General features: G+C 50.9%; 1 protein-coding gene and 1 long non-coding RNA gene across 5 annotated transcripts; both read left to right on the forward strand.

The window, feature by feature from the left end:
* The first annotated feature begins 11 nt into the window (after positions 1-11).
* Positions 12-18,353, forward strand: Sec22c (SEC22 homolog C, vesicle trafficking protein). Of its 3 annotated transcripts, none has more exons than XM_075964109.1 (7): positions 12-624; positions 5,618-5,826; positions 8,118-8,281; positions 9,997-10,176; positions 11,959-12,077; positions 13,820-13,885; positions 14,396-18,353. In XM_075964109.1, the coding sequence occupies exons 2-7, from the start codon at positions 5,645-5,647 to the stop codon at positions 14,558-14,560; spliced, it is 876 nt and encodes a 291-aa protein (XP_075820224.1). In that variant the 5' UTR covers positions 12-624; positions 5,618-5,644; the 3' UTR covers positions 14,561-18,353. The 3 variants fall into 3 exon arrangements, with proteins under 3 accessions (XP_075820224.1, XP_075820223.1, XP_075820222.1); XM_075964108.1 differs by having other exon boundaries at positions 16-331; positions 14,373-18,353; XM_075964107.1 differs by having other exon boundaries at positions 77-624; positions 14,373-18,353.
* Positions 18,354-18,493: 140 nt separating this feature from the next.
* On the forward strand, positions 18,494-19,869 carry LOC142845429 (uncharacterized). Of its 2 annotated transcripts, none has more exons than XR_012909926.1 (2): positions 18,494-18,573; positions 18,708-19,869. It is a non-coding gene; the product is annotated as an uncharacterized LOC142845429 (long non-coding RNA). The 2 variants fall into 2 exon arrangements; XR_012909925.1 differs by having other exon boundaries at positions 18,513-18,607.
* Positions 19,870-20,710: the final 841 nt, after the last annotated feature.

Here is a 20,710-nt window from a genome sequence, read left to right on the forward strand (position 1 = left end):
GTGTTCACCCTGACTGGCATACACGGCGGTGCTCATGAGGCACGTGTCAAAACAGGTGGGGTCTAACTCTGATACCCTATCCCCCCCCTCCAGCCTCACAGCGAGGGTGTGTCGCTCGGGGATCGGACTTTGGCACCTCCTCCAGGCTGGCAGGAGGCCGTGCTCTTCGGATCCCCTATCTCGGGCCTCTTGCCCAGCCGCGCGGCCTGCAAGAACCCACGCCCAGGGAGTGTCACTCCAGTCGGCGGGGCCTGGACGTCTCTGGAGAACAGTCCTGTCCGCTCCGGGCCAGGAATCAAGGGGACATCGGAGTCTCTTCACACGACTCGAGGTGAGACTCGCGCGTGGGCCTCCAGCCCAGCAGGCGAGACGCGCGCGGGTCGTGGGGGAGCAAGCGGGTGCCAGCCCTTTAAGATTTACGCAATTCCGAAGTCTCAACAACCGGACTGAGGAGACGCGCCACGATTGGTCTGTTTGGGTGTGACCGTCGCTTAGCAGCAGCGAATGAGAATTCAAGTCGTGCGCACGCGTACCGCATCCTATCTTCTGCAGCCCGGCCGCCGGTGACCTGCACCCGGCCGGGTGGGCTGCGGTGGCCGAGGCGGAGGTCGGCCGCGGGGCGAGGTGAGGCTGGCGGGACCAGAGGGCGTGGAGAGGCGGGGCCGGGGCTCAGGTCTCCACGCTGCAGCTCGGGGCCGTGGGAGTCGCTGAGGCCGGGCCCCCCTGCACCGCGCGTACCTGCTGGGATGCGCAGCCAGCTGTGCCTGCTGCCCGGGGCAGGGCCGGGGCGTGTCTCGGGAGGGGCGGGGCGGCGGTTCTCCTTCGGCAATTTGAGCTCTGGGCCTGGCTCTGGCTTTTGATAGCAAAGTTTCCTTAGCGGGCTGGTCTTGCAGGACTTGGTTTCTTCGAGGCCTGGTCACCCCTGCACTAACTTTCCTGGACTTGGACGCTATCCCCAGGACAAAGAACCTACAGAGCAGGGCGGGCGTCAAGCTTGCACAAAGCCAAAGCCGCGGAAGGAAGAGTGTTGCCACTGATGAAAGGAGTTGGTCTAGTTTGTGGCTTTGTGAGACAGGGTTCCCCGTAACCCGAGTTTGGCCTTGATCTTGAGATCCTTCTGCCTCCAGCTTCCAAGTTCTGGGGTCACAGGTGTGTGACTCCCAAGCCCAACTCGGTTGGTGTAATCGGTGATAAGATCAGGAAAACAAAAGCAGCATGCAGAACAGACCCAATGGGCAGGGCGAATGCCTGTCTGTGGAAGTCTGCAGAAAGTTCCTCCAGGTGAAGAACGCTTTAGGGAAATGAAGTGGAGATGACTTTAAGTGGTCTGACTCTGATAAGCAGGTTCCGTTGCACCGCAGCTTCCTCAGGAAGACGGTTGTACCACTTAATGTAAATGCTACTTAATGTTTCACGGACAACAGAGAGGACACCTTGAGGTCCCGTAAAGAAATTCAGATCAAGCTGAGTGGTGGTGGTGTACACCTTTAATCCCAGCATTCTGGAGGCAGAGGCAGGTGGATCTCTGTGAGTTCGAGGCCAGCCTGGTCTACAGACCGAGTTCCACGACAGCCAGGGTTACACAGAGAAACCCTGTCTCCAAAACCCAAAACAAACATATTTTCAGTTCCCTTAAAGATGACTTAGTTGACCTCTTTGTCCCTCTTACCCCATCCCCAAGCAACGTGGAGCCTTGAGGATCCCACGTTAAGTAATCAGGTCTCAGATCCTGTGGCTGAGCGTGAATCCATCACGGGTTCACGGTTCCCTTAGCATGCCTCCCTCAGAAGTGTGCCTATGGTGGGTGCTTAGGCTTGACTAAGTGTTTGTGTGCTAAACTTGGCTTGTTTTGCCAGTTTGTATTTTGCACCCCCTGTGCCAGCATGTTAGGAGGATTTGGGGGACGGTAAAGAGTAAACCGGAGAGGAAGTGACAGTGAAGATGGCTTCCTGTGTAGGCCGAGTCTGTGGGTAGAGCAGGGAGAACCCGATGCTTGACAGTTGCCAGCAGTTTTCTTTGTGTAGCCCTGGCTGTCCTGGAACTCAGACCCACCTGCCTCTACCTCCTGAGTGTTGGGATTAAAGGCGTGCGCCACCACCACACCCGGTTATCTAACGGTGTGTTGTGGAGTGAGTGCCCTGTGGCGTGTTTAGCCGTTACCGTCTGCAGGCCGTCTTCAGTTCTAGTTCTCGGTCAGGGCGAACAAAGCTTTACCTAGTGCTGTATAGTCCTTCTCCTCCTCTGGGTTAAGTTCTAAGAGTGGCATTGTAGTAATTTGTCATTTCTTTTTTTAACTTAATTACATTGGTTCCTATTTTATTCTGTTCTTCCTTCTGCCTGGACTTTTTGTTGTTGTTGTTGTTTTTCAAGACTGGGTTTCTCAGTAGCTTTGGATCCTATCCTGGAACTCACTCTTGTAGACCAGGTTGGCCTTGAGCTCACAGAGATCCGTTTGCCTCTGCCTCCTGAGTACTGGGGTTAACGGTGTGCGCCACCACCACCGGCCTGCCTGTGCTTTTTAAAATTTATTTTTAATTTTAATTTTTTAAGGTAGTGTTCAACTGTATATCTATCCATGGATATCTTGAAACTTGCTTTGTAAACCAGGATGGCCTTGAACTCACAGAGATACTCTTGTCCCTGAGTGATGAAATTAAAAGTGTAAGCTACCATGCCTGTATGATTTTTAATCTATACTATTTCTGTGTTTTTATGGCTTTTTCCCTCTAGTTGAGCTATGAACAGGCATTTACCAATGTGTGTGTGCGTGTGTGTGTGTGTGTATGTATTTAGAGAGAGAGGAGAGAGAAAGAAATGGTCACAGTCGCCTGATAAAAGTCTTTTATTATTTCAAGTTAAGTGTAGAAACTTTGCTGTGGCTCTGGGTTTGAACCTGGGTCCTCTGTTGGAGCAGCCAGTGCTCTAACCACAAGACATCTCTCCGGCCTCCAGACTAGCTTTTAGTGCAAGGCTCTCCTGGCTTTCCTGATTCTGATTAAGTTAAGGAAGCAGGTTTTGTTGTAGTGGTGATGGGATTGTGTTACCTGTGCTCTCTCCTCAGGGGCTGCTCTGAGTTGCTGGTTCCTCCGCCACCAGGTCTGAGATGAGGGTCCCATGACCCTGCCTTTGGCTTCCTTACCTCCTTTTTAACCTCTTTATGACTGTCGTACAGCTGAGGCCCAGGGTTTTATTTGCACTTAGTAGGGCCTGGGAAAGTCCTACCCTGCACTTCAGTCCAGCCACATCTCCCCTTGATCTCGCCTTTTCTATTCTGAGTTTGGGAGACAGGGTCTCACTTTGTAGCCTAAGCGGGATTTGAACTCAGGCTCCTCCTTCAGCCCCCAGAGTGCAGGGACAATTCCCGGCATGCCCTCTTATTCGGGTATAGACTGCCTCGTGATAGCTCATGGCCCCAAGTTCACAAGCGTGAATGGCCGCAGAGGTCAGCCCTCCCTGTATTACAGGACTCTTTCCGTCTTCTGAAGCATTTAGTTCTTTGCCGTGCTGCCAGGGTCTTTATGCTTATGAGATGAATGTTCTACCGCTGAGCTACGTCTTCCCACCCCAAGGTGGGAAGCAGTGTTGAAAGCGCTGTCTCCATTTTTTAAATTCTTTAAATTCTTCCTCATCTGGGTGTTAAGCCCCTCAGCCCCTCCCCTCAGACACACAGACAAAGGTGACATATTCCTAACGCCACCTCTGTTCAACGCCAGATATTTTGAAGGATTTAAAGGTTCAGTTTCTGGCAGCTCTCACAGAACTGGACAGAGCTGAAGTCAGTTGGAACTTTTATGGAGGAGAAGCAGGTTTGGTCAGTAAAAGTCTTCCAGTGACGGTGAGGTCTTCTGGGTCTTTCTGGGAGCGGCCAAACTGGTTCTCAGGATTACTGTCCCCTGGAAATGACACCTGTTTCCTCCTTGCAGCCTTAACAGGCGACTCACATATTGTAGTTTTTGTTTTTTTGTATTTTTCTCATTTTTCAAGACATTTTCTCTATAGCTCTGGCTGCTCTGGAACTCACAGATAACGGCCTGCCTCTGCCTCCCGAGTACTGGGATTAAAGGTGTGTGCCACCACTGCCCAGCTGGTAGATGTTTTACCTTGGGGTGCTTGGGCTTGTCTTAACTCTTCTGGCATATTTTTTATTTATTGTCCTTTTTCATTTTATTCTTTTCTTCACGTCAGATAAGGCCATACAGACCATACGAGGCCCTTGTTTGGAGTTAGTGTTTTGAACCCCAGGCCTGTTCTGCTCTCAAACTGATCTTTTGTTCTTCCTCTGTCTCAGCTAGGACTTTGCCAGAATGTTTTTAGAAGTCGGTCTTGCAAAAGCAAAAGCGTGTTAGGTAGTACTGTTGACCTCCTGCACTCAGTGTTGACCTCCATGCTCACCCAGTGCTCTTCCCTGGATCAGCATTCACCTTGTAAGGCTACAAAGCCTACAGTGCCCCCTGGTGGTTGCAGGAAATTTGAGGCACAGCTTTTGTTTTTAACAACCTACCCTAGGGGACATGCTAAACCAGGGAATGAGAAAAGTCTGTCCAGCCCGGTAAGCCTGGAAGGTTTGGGGATCTAATGGGGTTAAGAGATCTCCCTTGGTCTGTCTGTCTGTCTGTCTGTCTCTCTATCTATCTATGTGGGCGAGAGAGAGAGAGAGAGAGAGAGAGAGAGAGAGAGAGAGAGAGAGAGGGGTGGGGAGAGGGCGAGAGAGAGAGATTACCTGGCCCTGCGAAGGGCACAGGTGAATAGAAGCCATAGTGGTGTTAAAGTCAGGCTGTCTCCCTGGAAGAGTACTGCTGGTGTACCCCCTAATGCCCGCTATACGGAGGGCCCAACAGGTAGGGGACAGAGAGGGACATGTAGCACAGAAAGCAGTGGAAGCTGTTTTGGCTACCTCATTAGTCAGTCCTGGTTTCAGGGCTGAATCATACACAGGTGTGCTGACCGGGTCCCATGCAGATGTCCAGGGGGGTCAGCCAGTAGACCAACCCCTGCTGGCCGTGTGGCTGTGCTAACACCGGTTTCCTTCCAGCCTCAGAGGTACCTTTTCCTCATTTGCCAAAGGCACCACAAGGCCCAGATCTCTTTCCTTTTGTTTCTCAATGTGTTCACATAGCATGACCAAATATTTAATATCTTCCCATGATGCAGTTCACTTTGTGTCATACAGCAGAAATTCCGGAGGCTGTGCTCTCAGCTCCCAGCTGCTTCTGCCCCTCCCTGGCACTGCTGCTGCCGTGCCCAGACGCCCCCACGTCCCCCCATTTCTTGTGTGGCAGTTGAACTGCTTAGGACCTCCTTCCCTGGGTGGCCTGACAAGTGCCGCTTGGGACAGGCACTTCCTGTCCCTTTAGGACCTTGAACTCTGCAGCCTACTTCCTGCTGTTGCTGCTGTTGCCCCTGAGTCTTGCTGGCCCCGCCTTTTCCTCCATCCTAGTGTGCTTCATCCCAGTAGGCTTAGTTCTGGGAAGGGGCGGCTTCAATAAAGAGGAGGAGGAGGGAAGAAAGCGAAGTGGCAAGAGCCAGGAGTGGCACAGGGGAAATAATTTGCTATTCCAGTGTTGGGGTCCCTGGCACCATCTCCTGCCTCACTGACAGGCAACCTTTCTTCCCTCAGGTGTCCTCATGACTTCTCTGGCGGACCATGCCCATGATCGTTTTTGCAAGCATAGTACGGGTGAGGGATGGGCTGCCCCTCTCAGCCTCCACTGACTTCTACTACGCCCAGGAGTTTCTGGAATGCAGGAGGCAGCTCAAGGCCTTAGCCCAGAGGCTGGCTCAGTATCCTGGCCGAGGTTCTGCAGAAAGCCGTGACTTCCATATCTAGTAAGTGAACACATTCGCTTCTCCAGGACGTCAGCAAAATCGGGGTCATTTTACCCACAGGCTGAGGTAACAAAGCAGTGTGGGTTGAAGGTTAAAGGTTAAAGGTATGGTCTCAGCAGTCAGGTGGTGTATGCTTGCAACAGAGTCAGGGAAGGAGTGGATGTCCATCCTCAGCACCGCCATTCAGTGCTGTTGATCATCTGCTGTCCGTAGAGCATCCTTGGATGTGGGGAGACCCAGCTTCTCCCCAGGGGGCACCCTTTTAGTCATCCTATTTTTTACTTAGTTACAACAGAAGGAAGAAGACTAGAAGCTACGTTAAAATGCCGGGGAGGGAAAAGTGGAGGAGCCCAGACACAAGAGTTCCCCAAGCCCTGTCCTTAGAGGGCAGCGGAGGATGGCCTTGACCCGTTGGGGTGTGCAAGCACTCTGCCAACCAAGCCTCATCCCAGCACGGATTTTCCTGTGGCTGTTCCATGACGGGAACAGGGGAATGAAAGTGAGTGAGGGTGGGCCTCTCCTTTCAAGGAACTTAAAGTCTCATGAGGGAAGAAGAGAAACAGATACGGAGTTAGTATAATAGGGAAAGCCCACGGTGGGTACCAGTGACGATGACGACGGCAGAGGCTGTGGATGCTTTGTATCCTCACGACGTTCCTGCGGTTTCAGGGGCTTATGAGACACTTGGCAGGGTCAGGCAGGCCAGACAGGTCACGTGCTTTGCCAAGGAGGAATTGAGGTCAAGCGACTTAAGGAAGCTTCAGCTAGTGAGCGGTGGAGCCAGGATTTGAAAGCAGCCAGTTGGGCCCCAGGTTTGTCGCTCGTGCGTTCTGTCCTTTCTTGTGTTGAGGAGCAAGGCAGGCTTGGAAATAGTCAAGTAGCTTGTTACAGACTGTACGCCTGCCTGCAGTTTTATCAGCTAGGTCTTTGCTTGCCAAGTCCCCTTTCTTCCCCTTTCATGATACTTAAAACTGGCCAGAGACGTTGGCATCCTTTTAGGTCTGTTTGGCCTCAGAATCATAAAAGCAGAAGGCAAGTGCCAACCTGGCCCGAGGGCAGGTGGAAGGGTAGTATCAGGCAGAGAGGATGGTGGCTGGAGACCTGAGCTGCCCCCTTGAGGAGTGGACTCCTGGAGCTGCTGCCTCCGCTGCCCCCTCCCTGCACTGCCTCTTCCCTGCGCCGTCTGCATGGCTCAGGAAGCTGTGCATCAGACAGGACTCCCTTTTCCTGAAGAAGTCCACGACCTCATAATTAAATCCAGGCTGCCTTGGCAACTCCTAAAAAACAGGACTATAAAATGTTCTGCTCTTGATTTTTCTCGTTTTGCTTGTTTTTACCGTGCCGGGCTTGACCCCAATACCTGTGCACATTAGGTCAGTCAACCCAACTCACCTGCTTCTTCATAGTTTGCATTAAATATCCACCCTCATTGTCATGGAGGCAGCTTAGACGTTTTTCTTCTTCTTTTTTTTAATCTCTCAAGACTGTTTATTTATGTGGATCCCTGGCTGTCCTAGAACTTATTCTGTGGACCAGACTGGCTTCAAACTAGAGATTGCCAGCCTCTGCCTCCCGAGTGCTGGGATTACATGTGTGCACCTCCACCGCCTGGCAATCATTTCTTTTTTAAATTTGACTTATTCTGTTGTATATATGCATGTGTGCACACATATGTGTACACAGAAATGTGGTTATTCAGATGCCATAGCATTCATAGGGAGGTCCATCCCCACCTTGTTAAGGTCAGGCCTCCCTTGTTCTAGGCTAGCTGGCCTGCAAGCTTCTAAGCAATTCTGTCACCAGTTCCCATTTTGTCCTTGGAGTGCTCGGGTTACAGATGCATGCCTCCACATCCAGATTTTAAATGTGGATTCTGGGGATTTTTCTCAGTCATCAGTCTCAGCAGTATGCACCATTATTTGCTGACCCATCTTGTCAGCCTTAGTCTTTTCTTAAATTTTTCTAAGAAAATAAAAAATAAAAAAATAAATTTTTCTAAAATTTAGATTTGTTTGTTTAATTTTATGCGTATGACTGTTTTGCCTGAATGTATATGTGTGTACCGAGTCTGTACCTGTAATCCTAGTATTCAGGAGGCTGAGGCGGGAAGCTCATCAGTTAAAGGCTAACCTTGGCTACATAATTTGACCCAGCCTCGGCTACATAGTTTGAAGCCAGCCTGAGTGACAGAGAGATCTTATCTTTAAAGAAGAGCAAAGTAAACATTAACCCAAGATGAGGTGGGGGTTTATTCTGTCTCCTGGCAGCTCAGCTGTCACCTTCTCTTTCAGTTTCTCATCCTCGGGGGACGTGGCCTGCATGGCCATCTGCTCACGCCAGTGCCCAGCAGCCATGGCCTTCTGCTTCCTGGAGACTCTGTGGTGGGACTTCATAGCTTCCTATGACGCCACATGCATTGGCCTGGCCTCCCGGCCCTACGCTTTTCTTGAGTTCGGTTTGTAACTGTCTTTGTCCTTTTCTTTCTCATATGATGTTATGTTTATAGAAACTGAAGTCTAGGTTTGGCCCCAGGAAAACCACAGGAGGTTCTACCATATGCTCTGATTTCATAGGAATTAAAGTGGTCTTGAAGCTTACCACGGTATCTTTCTGTGTCTTCAGAGCCTGTGGGGAGATGGAGGAACATTCTCCATAGGCTTCCGAAGCAAACCATACTCTATAGAGTTCAGAGCTATGCTATATGAATCAGAGCTGTTATCTATGGATAGTAGATATCCGTAGATATCTGTTTACGGATGCTTTTTCTGAGACAGGATGTGCCCAGCAGCCTCAAGTGTTTACTGTCTTACACTTGGAGACAGTTCTGTTGACACCAGTTCTGGGCCGAGCTACCTGGGGAATTTTCCTCCATGGTAAGTCCGGAAGTGGAGGAAATGTTTCTAACTCCTCCACCAGATGTCACATTCCAGCAATATTTTTTTTTTCAAAACATTCGGCTGTGACAGTTTGGAAATGAGACAATTTGGTCCTTCCTTCAGCAGGTTGACAAGGCCTGCTTTGGCAGAAGACATGTTTGTTCCAGGCTCAGCCAGAGGGGCCTGTGTGGTTCCCAAGTCTACAGAACACAGTCTGGTAGTCACACCAGGCAGACCTCAGCTGTGGCAAAACAAAACTGATAAAGCCATGTCATTTGTTGAAATGGGTTAATAGTAATATGATTGAAAGATTCAAAACCAGTATTTCTTTCCTAGTTTGTTTTCTATTGCTGTGATAAACACTATGACCAACCCAAAGCACCTTGAGAAGAAAAGGGTTGTTTGGCTTACAGGGTGTGTATATGTGTATACATATATATGTACATATATACATATATACTTCATGATATATATATGCATATGTATTACGCACACACACATACACACACATATATGTCTTATATACATATCTCATGAAGGAAAGTCAGGGCAGGAACTCAAGGAGGGGACCTGGAGTAGGAACTGAAGCAGAGGCCATGGAGAGATGCGGCTTACAGGCTTGCGTCTTACCCATGGCCAACATGTTGAGTCTGCATTTTTGTACATCCCAGGCCCACCTTCCCAGGGGTCGCACTGCCTGCAGCGGGCTCCTGCCCTCCCCCATCACAGATTTGCCATCAGGGTCACACTGCCTGCAGCGGGCTCCTGCCCTCCCCCATCACAGGTTTGCCATCGGGGTCGCACTGCCCGCAGCGGGCTCCTGCCCTCCCCCATCACAGGTTTGCCATTATAGGCCAATCTCATGCAGGCGGTTTCTCATCTAGAAAGTTCCTCTTCCCAGATGGCTCCAGCTTGTGCTGAGTAGGCCAACACAACCCGCACACCTCCCAACGTGGCCTCCCAGCTTGTACTGTAGAGCCATGTTTATCTTCAGAAAGCTCTTGACATGAGACTGTCAGGGATTCCCATCCCCAACTCCCAGTTCAGTCTAGTGCCTCCTGCCCCCCTCGGGTAGCTGAGGTTGGTGATTTCTGCAGCCACACTTAATTATATGCTTTGAAGAAATGGATCAGATTAGTGTTAATGCGCAGCACTCACCTGACCTCCCATAACTGACTCAGTTTGGAATCTGGCTGACTTGCCAGTTGCTTAGCAACGGGTGCTTCGCTCCCCGCGTGCTGTCTTGGAGCTCCCATCCTGATGATGCTCACCTTGGGCCTCTCTCTCTCCGCAGACAGTGTCATTCAGAAAACAAAGTGGCATTTTAACCACATGAGCTCCTCCCAGATGAAGAGTGGCTTCGAAAAGATTCAGGAGGAGCTTGAGCTCCAGCCTCCAGCACTTCTGTCCCTGGAGGGCACAGACGTGGCCAATGGCATGCTGAACGGCCACACCCCAGTGCACACTGAGTCTGGTAAGTGCCTGCTGTTCTCTGGTGCGAAAGGACGCATGTCAGGTAGAATAACCCCCTCTCGAAAATGGTCTGGTTTGGTGGTAGCATGTTCAATATCTTGGGATATACTTGAATATAGACGAACCCTTTTTCCACATGTTATAAACTGTTGTGAGAGTGGCCTGTGTCAAGGAAGCAGTCTGATGACATTCCCGAGGGTCCAGGCCATCTTGGCAGGCTGTGCATCATGGTGAAGCTCACAGGTTTTCATGCTGTGAGAATTACTGTGCTGGAAGCCCCTCGTGGGACTCTCTGGTTTACCACATTACTAAGGCACTGGAAGCCTGTGTTGGGAAACCACAACCCTCTTGTTGGAGAAGGGGTGTAGGGACAGTATCTATGTGCCATCTAAAAATTCTTCAGTGGGGGCCAATGGGTGGCTCTGGGGTAAAGGCTTGCCTCCACCCCAGGCACCTGAGTGTCATGTCTGAAGACCACATGGTAGGAGGAGACTCCCTTCTTTGTCCCCTGACCTTTGTCCTCTGACCTCTGCACACATGCCATGGTGTGTCTCCTGGAAGAGCTGTCTGCATTATAACAATCTAATTTTAAAAATTTCCATACTGAGCTCTTGGCTTGAAGTTTAAGTGGCATATTAAGTATATTTGGTTTGGGCTGAGTGTGTTTAAACCAATAGATTCCCAGGTTGGCTCGCCTGCCAATCAGCAGGCTGCTCCTGTTTAGTATTGGGAGAACTTGAAGGAGGAGGCCGGGTAATCAAGCCCAAGCTCTCCCCTTGCCACGAGTGACCACAGCAACCCCTTTGTAATGTATGTTTTGTTTTTTTTTAAGCACTTAGAAAAGAGGAGCAAATCCCTAAAGCACCAAGTTACCCACCTGTCAGGACCTTTTCCTGCCTCACCTAATTGTCCCAAGGCTAGAGTCCTCACAGGTAGCATTTCTGTTCTGGTGGGAACTAACACACTAACGCTGGTCTTAGCTGGACTGTGGCTTCCAGGGCATGTGTTGTGCGTTACTTGCGGGGGAACTGTCAGGACCAGAAAGGATACTTAGGAAGGAGCACAGCAGGAGAAGGGACTGGGTAGCAGCTGTGAACCAGAATCCATTTGAATGATGAGCATCAGGAGAGAGCAAGTCCGTGTTCCCGTTATCATCCTGCTACAGTTCTAGATGGAACACCTCCTCTTCCTGGGTATCTTAGAATTACTGAGACATCTGCTGTGGATTTGTCTGGATGCCCACCTGACACTGAACATCGTCCTTATTGGGAATAGAGTGGAACAGTTTACAAACTGGAAAAGGTGGTGGAGGAAGTGCTTCTCGAGTCTGGACACTCCTGCCCCAGCATCTCAGCCTGGCCTGTGGGCGTGCTGTTTTGGGTGACTCTGTGTTGAGGTATCCCATGTCCTGCAGGATGCTTAGCAGTGCCACTGGCATTTGCCTGTCCTGATGACAATTACAGGTGTCTCTGGACACCCCTCTGGGGGCAAGCCACTCCTGCTTAAAATAAAAAGGCAACTGAGTGCTTACAGATTTGCGTCTGACATGAAAAAGAACTTTTTTTTTTCCTGGAAGAAGTTCACCTCCATTTCTGAGATCCGTTCTGGCGTTCATTTCTGACTTGCCCCGCTAACTTCTGTTGCTTTTTAGATGCGTGCTTGTGGTTCTGTGCTTAGCATCGTGGGTCTGTTAGCAGAGGTCTAGTTGGCTGGTTGGTATCCCGTCCCCTCGTGTCGCAGAGATACAGTTCTCACCGAACGCTCCTCTCTTTCCATTGTGAAGCCCTGAATCTCCGGATGGAGCCGGTGACGGCGCTGGGCGTTCTCTCCCTTGTGCTCAACATCATGTGTGCTGCCCTGAACCTCATCCGCGGAGTTCACCTCGCAGAACACTCCTTACAGGTGGCCTTGGGGATCGAACCCAGGATTTTCTGACTGCCTCAGCATGCGCTGTTTATCCAGAGCTGCATCCCCAGCCCTGCTTCATGGTCCAGTGGGAAGACAAGTGACAGAAGCTGACCATGGGAGGCAGTCTATTGATCAGCTCACTGTGCAGTTAGGATTTTTGTTTGTTTGTGGTTGTTTTTGCTGTTTTGGTTTTTTGAGACAGGGTTTCTCTGTGTAGCTATGGCCAGTTCAGGCTGGCCTCAAACTCACAGAGATCCTCCTGCGTCAGCCTTCCCAGTGCTGGGATCAAAGGTGTGGGCCACCACCACCCGGCACAGTTAGGTTTTACGAATATCAAAAGTTCAAATAAAACATTTTAGAACTTTTAATCCCTAAGCTGGATATGGCTATGTACCCCCTAATCCCAGCATTGGAGATGCGGAGGCAGGAAGATCAGAAACCCATACCCAATCTTCAGCTTAGGGTAGAGTATAAAATAAAAGAATCCGAAACAAAAAATTGTTCTTTGTAGTAAGTTGAACAAATTTGGAAGGACCCCTTTGTGACTGACCTTGGGAGTGCTGGGATGTTGCTGTGAAGTAGACAGCTTGCCAGCAGGGACTTTGGGCTGCTTCCCAGTCCCTCCCTGGGAACCAGGTTCCATTGTCAGCAGGGTGCAGGGTAGAGTCTCACACTGACAGGCTCTAGGAAGAGATGTCCCCACCCTGTGGTGTGTGGCCCACAGGAGCCTCTTCTCTTGTCAGAGACCCACATCCCTGGGACTAAGTGAGCATTCCTTTTGTTGACCACTGCTGGTGGCCAACAAAAGGAAAAAATATTTTTGGAAGTTTTCGAACGCTTGTCAAAGGAATAGAACTATTATTAGCATAAGCAGGTGTCTGCTATTTTTAAAGATAGAGCCGTAGTGTTTTTATAGATTTTTGTCTCATATTTTTTTGTTTGGACATTTTTTTAGTCTTACTGGCCTTTTGATTGTATGTTACGGTTTCTGATTTTGTGTTTTATGGATTTGGAGGTGTGTGTGTTTACTATATTTTTTCATTTTATTTTTTATTTTATTATTATTACTATTATTTTTGCCTGTTTTTTTTTTAAAGAGAGAAAGCATGGAGTTGGTTGGATGGAGGGGGTGGGGAGGTCCTGAGAGGGGTTAGGGAGAGGAAACTGGGATCAGAATATATCGTATGAATTTTCAATTAAAAAAACAAAACAAAAGATAAAGCCTTAGTACTTATGGCAGTGAGAGGTGTTGACTGTAGAGTAAGGGATGGTGGTTCGTGGGTGTTGAGTCCAGAAGGCTGATGTGGACTGGGCCCTTTGAAGAGCAGCACTGGGCCTGTGTTAGAGCCATAGCTGTGAAAACTCTCAGGCCAGTTAGTTACCTGACCAGTGTGTGGTGTGGAGAATTGGTGCCTGGTTGGTTGCCTTGAGGGTCTCTTGGCATCGTGCAGGGACAGCATCTAGGTGGTAGTGCCCGGGGCAGGAGGTTCTAGAAGAAGCTCAGCACTAGCAGATGGGACCGGTTGGGAGGGCTGAGGGGGCGGGACCTCGTTGCATGTTGAGGATGTAGCATGACGGCCCAAGACAGGAGTGTGTGGTCTGTCTAACATTGAAAAAAGTCTGACGAGGCATCTTTGAACTGTCAGTCACACCCGGGAAATGGGAATAATGAGCTTCATGCCATGGTGGTTCCTTTCAGCCAAACCTTTCTTCTGTGTGCCCCGGATCTGTTTCAGATCGCCCAGGAGGAAGTTGGGAACATCCTGGCCTTCTTCGTCCCTTCTGTGGCCTGCATCGTCCAGGTGGGTGCAGTCCGTGACTGGGGGAACGGTGACACCCAGGGTGAAACCACAGTGTGAACGCATGGCTTTCCCTCATATCTTATCCAACCACCAGGTCCCCGAGGGGGACTTCACAGGGAGGCCACGCAGGCTTGGGAGGGTCTTATGGTCTGGTCTGTCCCCTATGTCTTCCTGCATCCCCAGGCTGGGCATGTGCCTGTGTGTCGCTAGTGTCCTTCCTCCTGTGACGCCTGTTTTGTTCTTTTTGAATCTCCTCCTGTTCACTCGGTGGTTAGCAGCCACGGGTCCCAGCTTTGCTGTAGTGAATTCAGAAAATAGGCTCATGCGTGCATGCATCAGCGGATAGGCACGTGCATGCATGCATCAGTGAACAAGCTCATGCACGCAGGCATCAGTGAAGAGGTGCACGCATGCAGCTGTTTGTGGCTGCATCTGACTTGAGGCTGTCTGCTTCTCTCTGACTGGTTGTATTGTGGTCTCATTTCAGTGTTACCTGTACCTGTTCTATAGTTCAGCCAGGACTCTGAAGGTGGTGCTGATGCTGGCCTTCATCTGCCTGGGCAACGTGTACCTGCACGGGCTGAGGAACACCTGGCAAATCCTCTTCCACATAGGCGTGGCTCTTCTGTCTTCGTATCAGACCCTAACCAGACAGCTGCAGGAGAGGCAGTCTGACTACGGAGTGTGAGAACAGCATCATGCAGTGAATGGAGCCTTTGACTTCCCCTCCCCGTCCCCGGAAGGCCAGTCTGTTTCTGCTCCTGCTTCTCAATTTCACCTCAGATCTCCATCCATGAAGCTCCCGAGATCACAGGTTCTGGCAGGTGTCATGGAGGACCCAGGGCGGCCGGTTGCATCTCGGTTTGTGTGGAGCGTTGTGGATAATGGCCAGCCGGGCACAGGACAGGCAGCCGAAGCCAGAGCTTGCCGGGAGAGCATCTCTGATGGTCAGAGTGACCATGTGTTGGTCTCCTACCTAAAGCGATGCTGCACACCACTAGATTCCATGATGGTAGCTTTGGTTGTTGGCCTGCCAGGAAATGGTCTGCAAGGAGACTCTTTAAAGTTGAAACCAGTTTGCAGTTCCAGTGTAACCTCAGTCAGTTTTCCCTAGAGTGTCAGGGTAAATTAAAAGCTTGAAAATATGGCTCATAAATGTAAGCTAGGTAAATTTTGTTTACATTTTTGATAACTTGGGTTCGATATACTTTTGGAATATTTAAATATATTTTGGATATAAATTGAAGCTCATTTAGAATGAAGGCAAACTTGGGCTAAAGAAATGCTAAGTAAATCCGAGTTTATTTAATTTACAGAGACCGTTTATGGTGGTGGGACTCTGTGGATACGGATGTTGTCTGTATCTCTTTGCAGGGTCTATCTGAAGATTATTAAATTAATAACCAATATTACTGGGTCGTAAGCACATGGACATTAGCAGATGTGAGAGCCCCAGGGTCCTTTCCATGGGGCAGAGAGGAATGGAAATGCTGGGGTTCAGCGGTGCTTGGCAGAATTGGGGAGAGGCTTCGGTCATCTTTGGGTGGCAGCCCATTGCCTGTCAAGGTAGCATTGCTGGAGGCGTGGTTCTGTGTGCCTCCTGGAGAGGCTGTGCCGGAGCATCTCGGTTAGACCGAGGGCCCTGTTGTTTTATGGGCAGGCACTGAGTGGGTGTTAGCGTTGCAAAGCTTCGTGTGACTGACACCCGTGGTGCAAAGCTGCTAAGGTGTGCTTCTGAATAAGAGCCCCCTGCATCTCCAGTGTGGGTATCTGGTGGCACTCAAGAAGCCATGTTGGGGTTCACCCCTCTGGCTCGTTCTTGGAGTAGTGCCCCCACAACTGTGTCGGTTGAGCCATTTGGCTCCGCAAGTGATCAGTCCTATTTTGATCGTTTGTGAAGGAGAAAGCCATCCCCAAAGTTACTGAGTAGCGGGGAAGACAGGTGTGTGGGGTAAAGAGTTCTCTTGCTTGACTGTCGCTGGTACTGCATGTTGGTGAGCCACCAGGTGTCTGTGACCCAGAACTGGGTTGGGAAAGCATCACCGTCTGACTTTGTTTCCTTAGAGGAGAATTTTCTATTTTTAATCAAATCTATAATGTCCGAGTATTAATGTCATATTGGCAACATCCTTGGATGTGAACGTGAACCTTGTGTCTTTGTTGATCTCACACTGTGTAATTCTGTATATACTGCATAGGCAAATGCTCATTCTTCCTGAGAGAATTTTGAAGTGGCCATAGAGGAAGCCAGAGAGAAGAGAAAATTCTTTTAATTCAAAACATACACTCAAAACATTTTTTAAGTAAGTTAAAAAAAATCAGCCTAAAAATACACTGTTTTCCTTGTAAGCCTCTGTGGTATTGTGTTGCCCCTGTCTGGAGACCCCCTACACTCTAGGGGTTAAGCCTGTGGTCGTCAGTCTACGAGCAGTGACTTGTGGGTGAGCCCTTGCCAGAGACATTTCATAACCCTTAGGTGCTAACGAGGGTGTTGTCCACACTTGGTTGACAGGGTTCCAGACTGTCATAAATGGAAGGAAAAGGTGCTTCAAGGGAAACAGAAAACAGAGAACCTTTATCTGGAATACAGCCAAGCAGGCTCACCTCCCTGGAAGAGGGTGGTGACGGGAAATAAGTTTCCAGGAAACCTCGGGTTTTGGGGTAACTTGGTTCAGAACTGGATGTTGGTATCCCCAGTGGGATCTTTGATGCCCGGAACCTGGTTCCAAGGCAGGAGCGCCCCTCTGGCATTTTTAGATGAGCAGCTAGGTAGTGCTGCCCAGCTGGCTCACATAACACGGTGTTGAGACGGTCTCCAGGTGCTTTTCTGTCCAGATGCTCACAGACTGCGGACGGACTTCTGCAGGTGCTGTTTTCTGCTGGTACTGGGTCGGAGTGGCCCAGTGCTTGGGCAGAAAGCATATGATTCTGATGACTTGCCCCTCAGTGAGCCTTATCTTGGCGGGAACCGTACCTGACTTCCCTTTTTCTGGGTGGAAAGAGCTGGACTATCTCAGTCACGGACACCTCACTGACCCCATGGCTGTGGTTCTTGTTGACCATGAACCCTGTTAACATGCATTGTGGGCTTTTTCTTCGAGCCCCTTTCTTCCCTAGCCACCGTGTATCCCCTCTCCCCTGCCTGTTTCCACTCTGCTTCCTACATCCCTGCCTCCAGAGAGAGATAGATGTAGGCTAGAGTCTAGAGAGACAGGCACCATGATGGAGAGGGAACCGACTTGGAAGCCTGACCCTCAGGAGAAGGAGCACTTTGATGGTCATCTCCTGCCATCTCTGCTGGGGGCTAGTGCAGTAGCCGGCAGACCCAGGGAGGTGACCGGAGCCTAGGAAACGGCATCAGGGCGGAACTTGCGTTCACACCTGGGTTGCTCCTTGAAGGAAATGCCTGCCCACTGTGACACCAACACAGCCACCTTCCAGTCTCTTCTGTATGCTTGACAATGAATGACCTGGGAAAGAGGCTGGGCATTTCCAGGTGTGTACACATGAGAGAGGCGGGGCATGTCCAGGAGTGCACACGTGAGAGAGGCGGGGCATGTCCAAGTGTGTACACGTGAGAGAGGCGGGGCATGTCCAGGAGTGCACACGTGAGAGAGGCGGGGCATGTCCAGGTGTGTACATGTGAGAGAGGCGGGGCATGTCCAGGTGTGCACACATGAGAGAGGCGGGGCATGCCCAGGTGTGTACATGTGAGAGAGGCGGGGCATGCCCAGGTGTGTACATGTGAGAGAGGCGGGGCATGTCCAGGTGTGTACATGTCAGAGAGACACAGCATGTCCAGGTGTGTACATGTGAGAGAGGCGGGGCATGCCCAGGTGTGTACATGTGAGAGAGGTGGGGCATGCCCAGGTGTGTACACGTGAGAGAGACACAGCATGTCCAGGTGTGTACATGTGAGAGAGGCGGGGCATGTCCAGGTGTGTACATGTGAGAGAGGCGGGGCATGTCCAGGTGTGTACATGTGAGAGAGGTGGGGCATGTCCAGGTGTGTACATGTGAGAGAGGCGGGGCATGTCCAGGTGTGTACACGTGAGAGAGGCGGGGCATGTCCAGGTGTGTACACTTGAGAGAGGCGGGGCATGTCCAGGTGTGCACACATGAGAGAGGCGGGGCATGTCCAGGTGTGCACACGTGAGAGAGGCGGGGCATGTCCAGGTGTGCACACGTGAGAGAGGCGGGGCATGTCCAGGTGTGTACACGTGAGAGAGGCGGGGCATGTCCAGGTCTGTACACGTGAGAGAGGCGGGGCATGTCCAGGTGTGTACACGTGAGAGAGGCGGGGCATGTCCAGGTGTGCACACATGAGAGAGGCGGGGCATGTCCAGGTGTGCACACGTGAGAGAGGCGGGGCATGTCCAGGTGTGTACATGTGAGAGAGGCGGGGCATGTCCAGGTGTGCACACGTGAGAGAGGCGGGGCGTGTCCAGGTGTATACACATGAGAGAGACACAGCATGGTCAGGTGTGTACACGTGAGAGAGGCGGGGCATGTCCAGGTGTGCACACATGAGAGAGGCGGGGCATGTCCAGGTGTGCACACATGAGAGAGGCGGGGCATGTCCAGGTGTATACACGTGAGAGAGACACAGCATGGTCAGGTGTGTACACGTGAGAGAGGCGGGGCATGTCCAGGTGTGCACACATGAGAGAGGCGGGGCATGTCCAGGTGTGCACACATGAGAGAGGCGGGGCATGTCCAGGTGTGCACACATGAGAGAGGCGGGGCATGGTCAGGAGTGTAAACGTGAGAGAGGCGGGGCATGTCCAGGTGTGCACACATGAGAGAGGCGGGGCATGTCCAGGTGTGTACACGTGAGAGACACAGCATGTCCACGAGTGCACACTGCTGTCAGCCGTGTCCAGCAAACCCTTGCTGAGTACTGCTCATGCCTGGATGTCCTCAGGTCTGGGGCCATTCTACCTGTGTGCTGTGAGAGCCAAGAATGGTGGTGGAAGAGAAACCGGGTGTGCCCTGGAGAGACGAGGTAGGGTCAGCCAACCCAGCGGCCTGGAGGTCAGCTTTGTTCTTTCTCAGTCCTGTGTCACAGTGGAAGTCCCTGCCTGCTGGTCCTCAGCATCTTCCCCGCAACAGGACAGGAACACCAGCTCGCAGTCCCTGTATGCTCCTGTGAGGATTGCAGGTGGCCACAGGGGAGAGGGCCGCAAGGTGGCTGGGAGTGTGCAGCAGGCCACAGACCTCACCTGTGCTCAACCATTCACAAGGTGGCATTTCATGCTGCTACCGTCTAACTGGCTCCTCTCTTCCCCTGGACCTGCCTCTTGGTCCTGGGCATGGACAGCCATTATCGCTAGACCTGCTCTAGGATCCTAGGAATCTAGTCGTAGATTGGGCCAGACTTCAGTGTCCATCCCCAGTCTCAACAAGGAGACCCCCCCCCCCAATCTCTCCTCCCACTCTCGTGTTGCTGGGGAGACATCAGCAGGACAGCCGTGGAGGGGGCTGGTAATAGTGGGCGAGGGAAATGCTCACCCATGGGATGTGATGGGCAGGGCTGTGGCCCACAATTGCCTTAAATTAACCCTATTCTTTCCTTTCTCTTTGACCCATGTCTGCTGCATTATGTGTGACCTTTAACCCTTATATTGATATGATTCTTAGACTGCTTCAGAAATGTTACCTAATGAAAACTTTGTACGACTCAGCCCCTAGGATTTGATTTGGCTTGGTGGGTTTTTCTAAGAACATAAAAGAATTTGCTAATTTAGGCCAAACCATTTATTCCGCACACTCACCCCCAGGGTCTGCTGCCCATATTGTAAACTACTCCTCAGTTGATAACAAAGATCTATTTTGGGTACCCGATGGGCACATTTTAACTTTCACATACTCATAAACTGAAACCCGTGACGACATACTGATCTTGTACAGCTGTTTGTATACCGTGTAAAATGACATGAGGTGGCTTCAGAAGTGTGTAGAGAATAAACTGAAGTGTTTACTAATGCGCGTGTGTCTATGTGTGTGAGCAGTTCTGCATCAGGGCCTATTGTTGGTCTGAGGTGGTCCGTGGGAGAAGTGACATCTGGTCTGAACAGGCCTGAGGACACAGGCTTTAGTGTAGGTCCCTAACCAAAGCAGCAGGGGTGGAAATGCTCTGGGCTGGGCAGCCTGCAGGCTCTATAGCTACTACCTTGCTATGTGCCTCAGAGTTCTGGGCGTTTGTGGACAAGGCGAGTGGCCACCAGGGGGCGCAGCAGTCGTCCACACCACCTCGTCCCAGCCTAGGGACGCTATCCTTAGCTGCTTTGGAACAGCTGACAAAATTCCCAGGAAGGGGTTTGATGCAACTACTTTGGACCAGCCTAAGCTGGGAGCATGTGTTCTCAGCATGTTTCCTCTGTCTGTCCTGAGCCTCAGTCGTAGGAAGAGGCCAAAGCCACTTTCTAAGATACTCCTTTGAGTTGTTGGAATAAGGTAGACAAGTCTTTTGCTCAGGTGTGAGATCTGTCTCCTGGCCCGGAAGGGAGGGCCATCCCCTTCTGGTAGCACCCACAGATAATAAATAGCAGTTTGGGCCATGAAGATGCTTCTTCTGCCCCAGGAGGACTGGGGAGAGTTTGGGCTGATGAGTCTCTGCTTTTTCCTTGAGTCTTACCCATGCAGAGGCCTTGATGACAGCTGCCAAGCATGCTTGCAGAACACTGGGCCAGGCATGCTTGCAGAACACCAGACCAGGCATGCTTGCAGAACACCAGACCAGGCATGCTTACAGAACACTGGGCCAGGCATGCTTGCAGAACACCAGACCAGGCATGCTTGCAGAACACCAGACCAGGCATGCTT

This window comes from Microtus pennsylvanicus, chromosome 3, assembly GCF_037038515.1.
Source record: "Microtus pennsylvanicus isolate mMicPen1 chromosome 3, mMicPen1.hap1, whole genome shotgun sequence".
NCBI classification, from domain to species: Eukaryota; Metazoa; Chordata; class Mammalia; order Rodentia; family Cricetidae; genus Microtus; species Microtus pennsylvanicus.

Bases quoted from the DNA above. Each gene is read 5' to 3' on its own strand.
- Sec22c (XM_075964108.1), top strand. From the start codon at position 5,645: ATGCCCATGATCGTTTTTGCAAGCATAGTACGGGTGAGGGATGGGCTG. The intron at 5,827-8,117 runs GTAAGTGAACAC...CTTCTCTTTCAG, and splicing joins AGCCGTGACTTCCATATCTA to TTTCTCATCCTCGGGGGACG. The intron at 10,177-11,958 runs GTAAGTGCCTGC...TCCATTGTGAAG, and splicing joins CCCAGTGCACACTGAGTCTG to CCCTGAATCTCCGGATGGAG.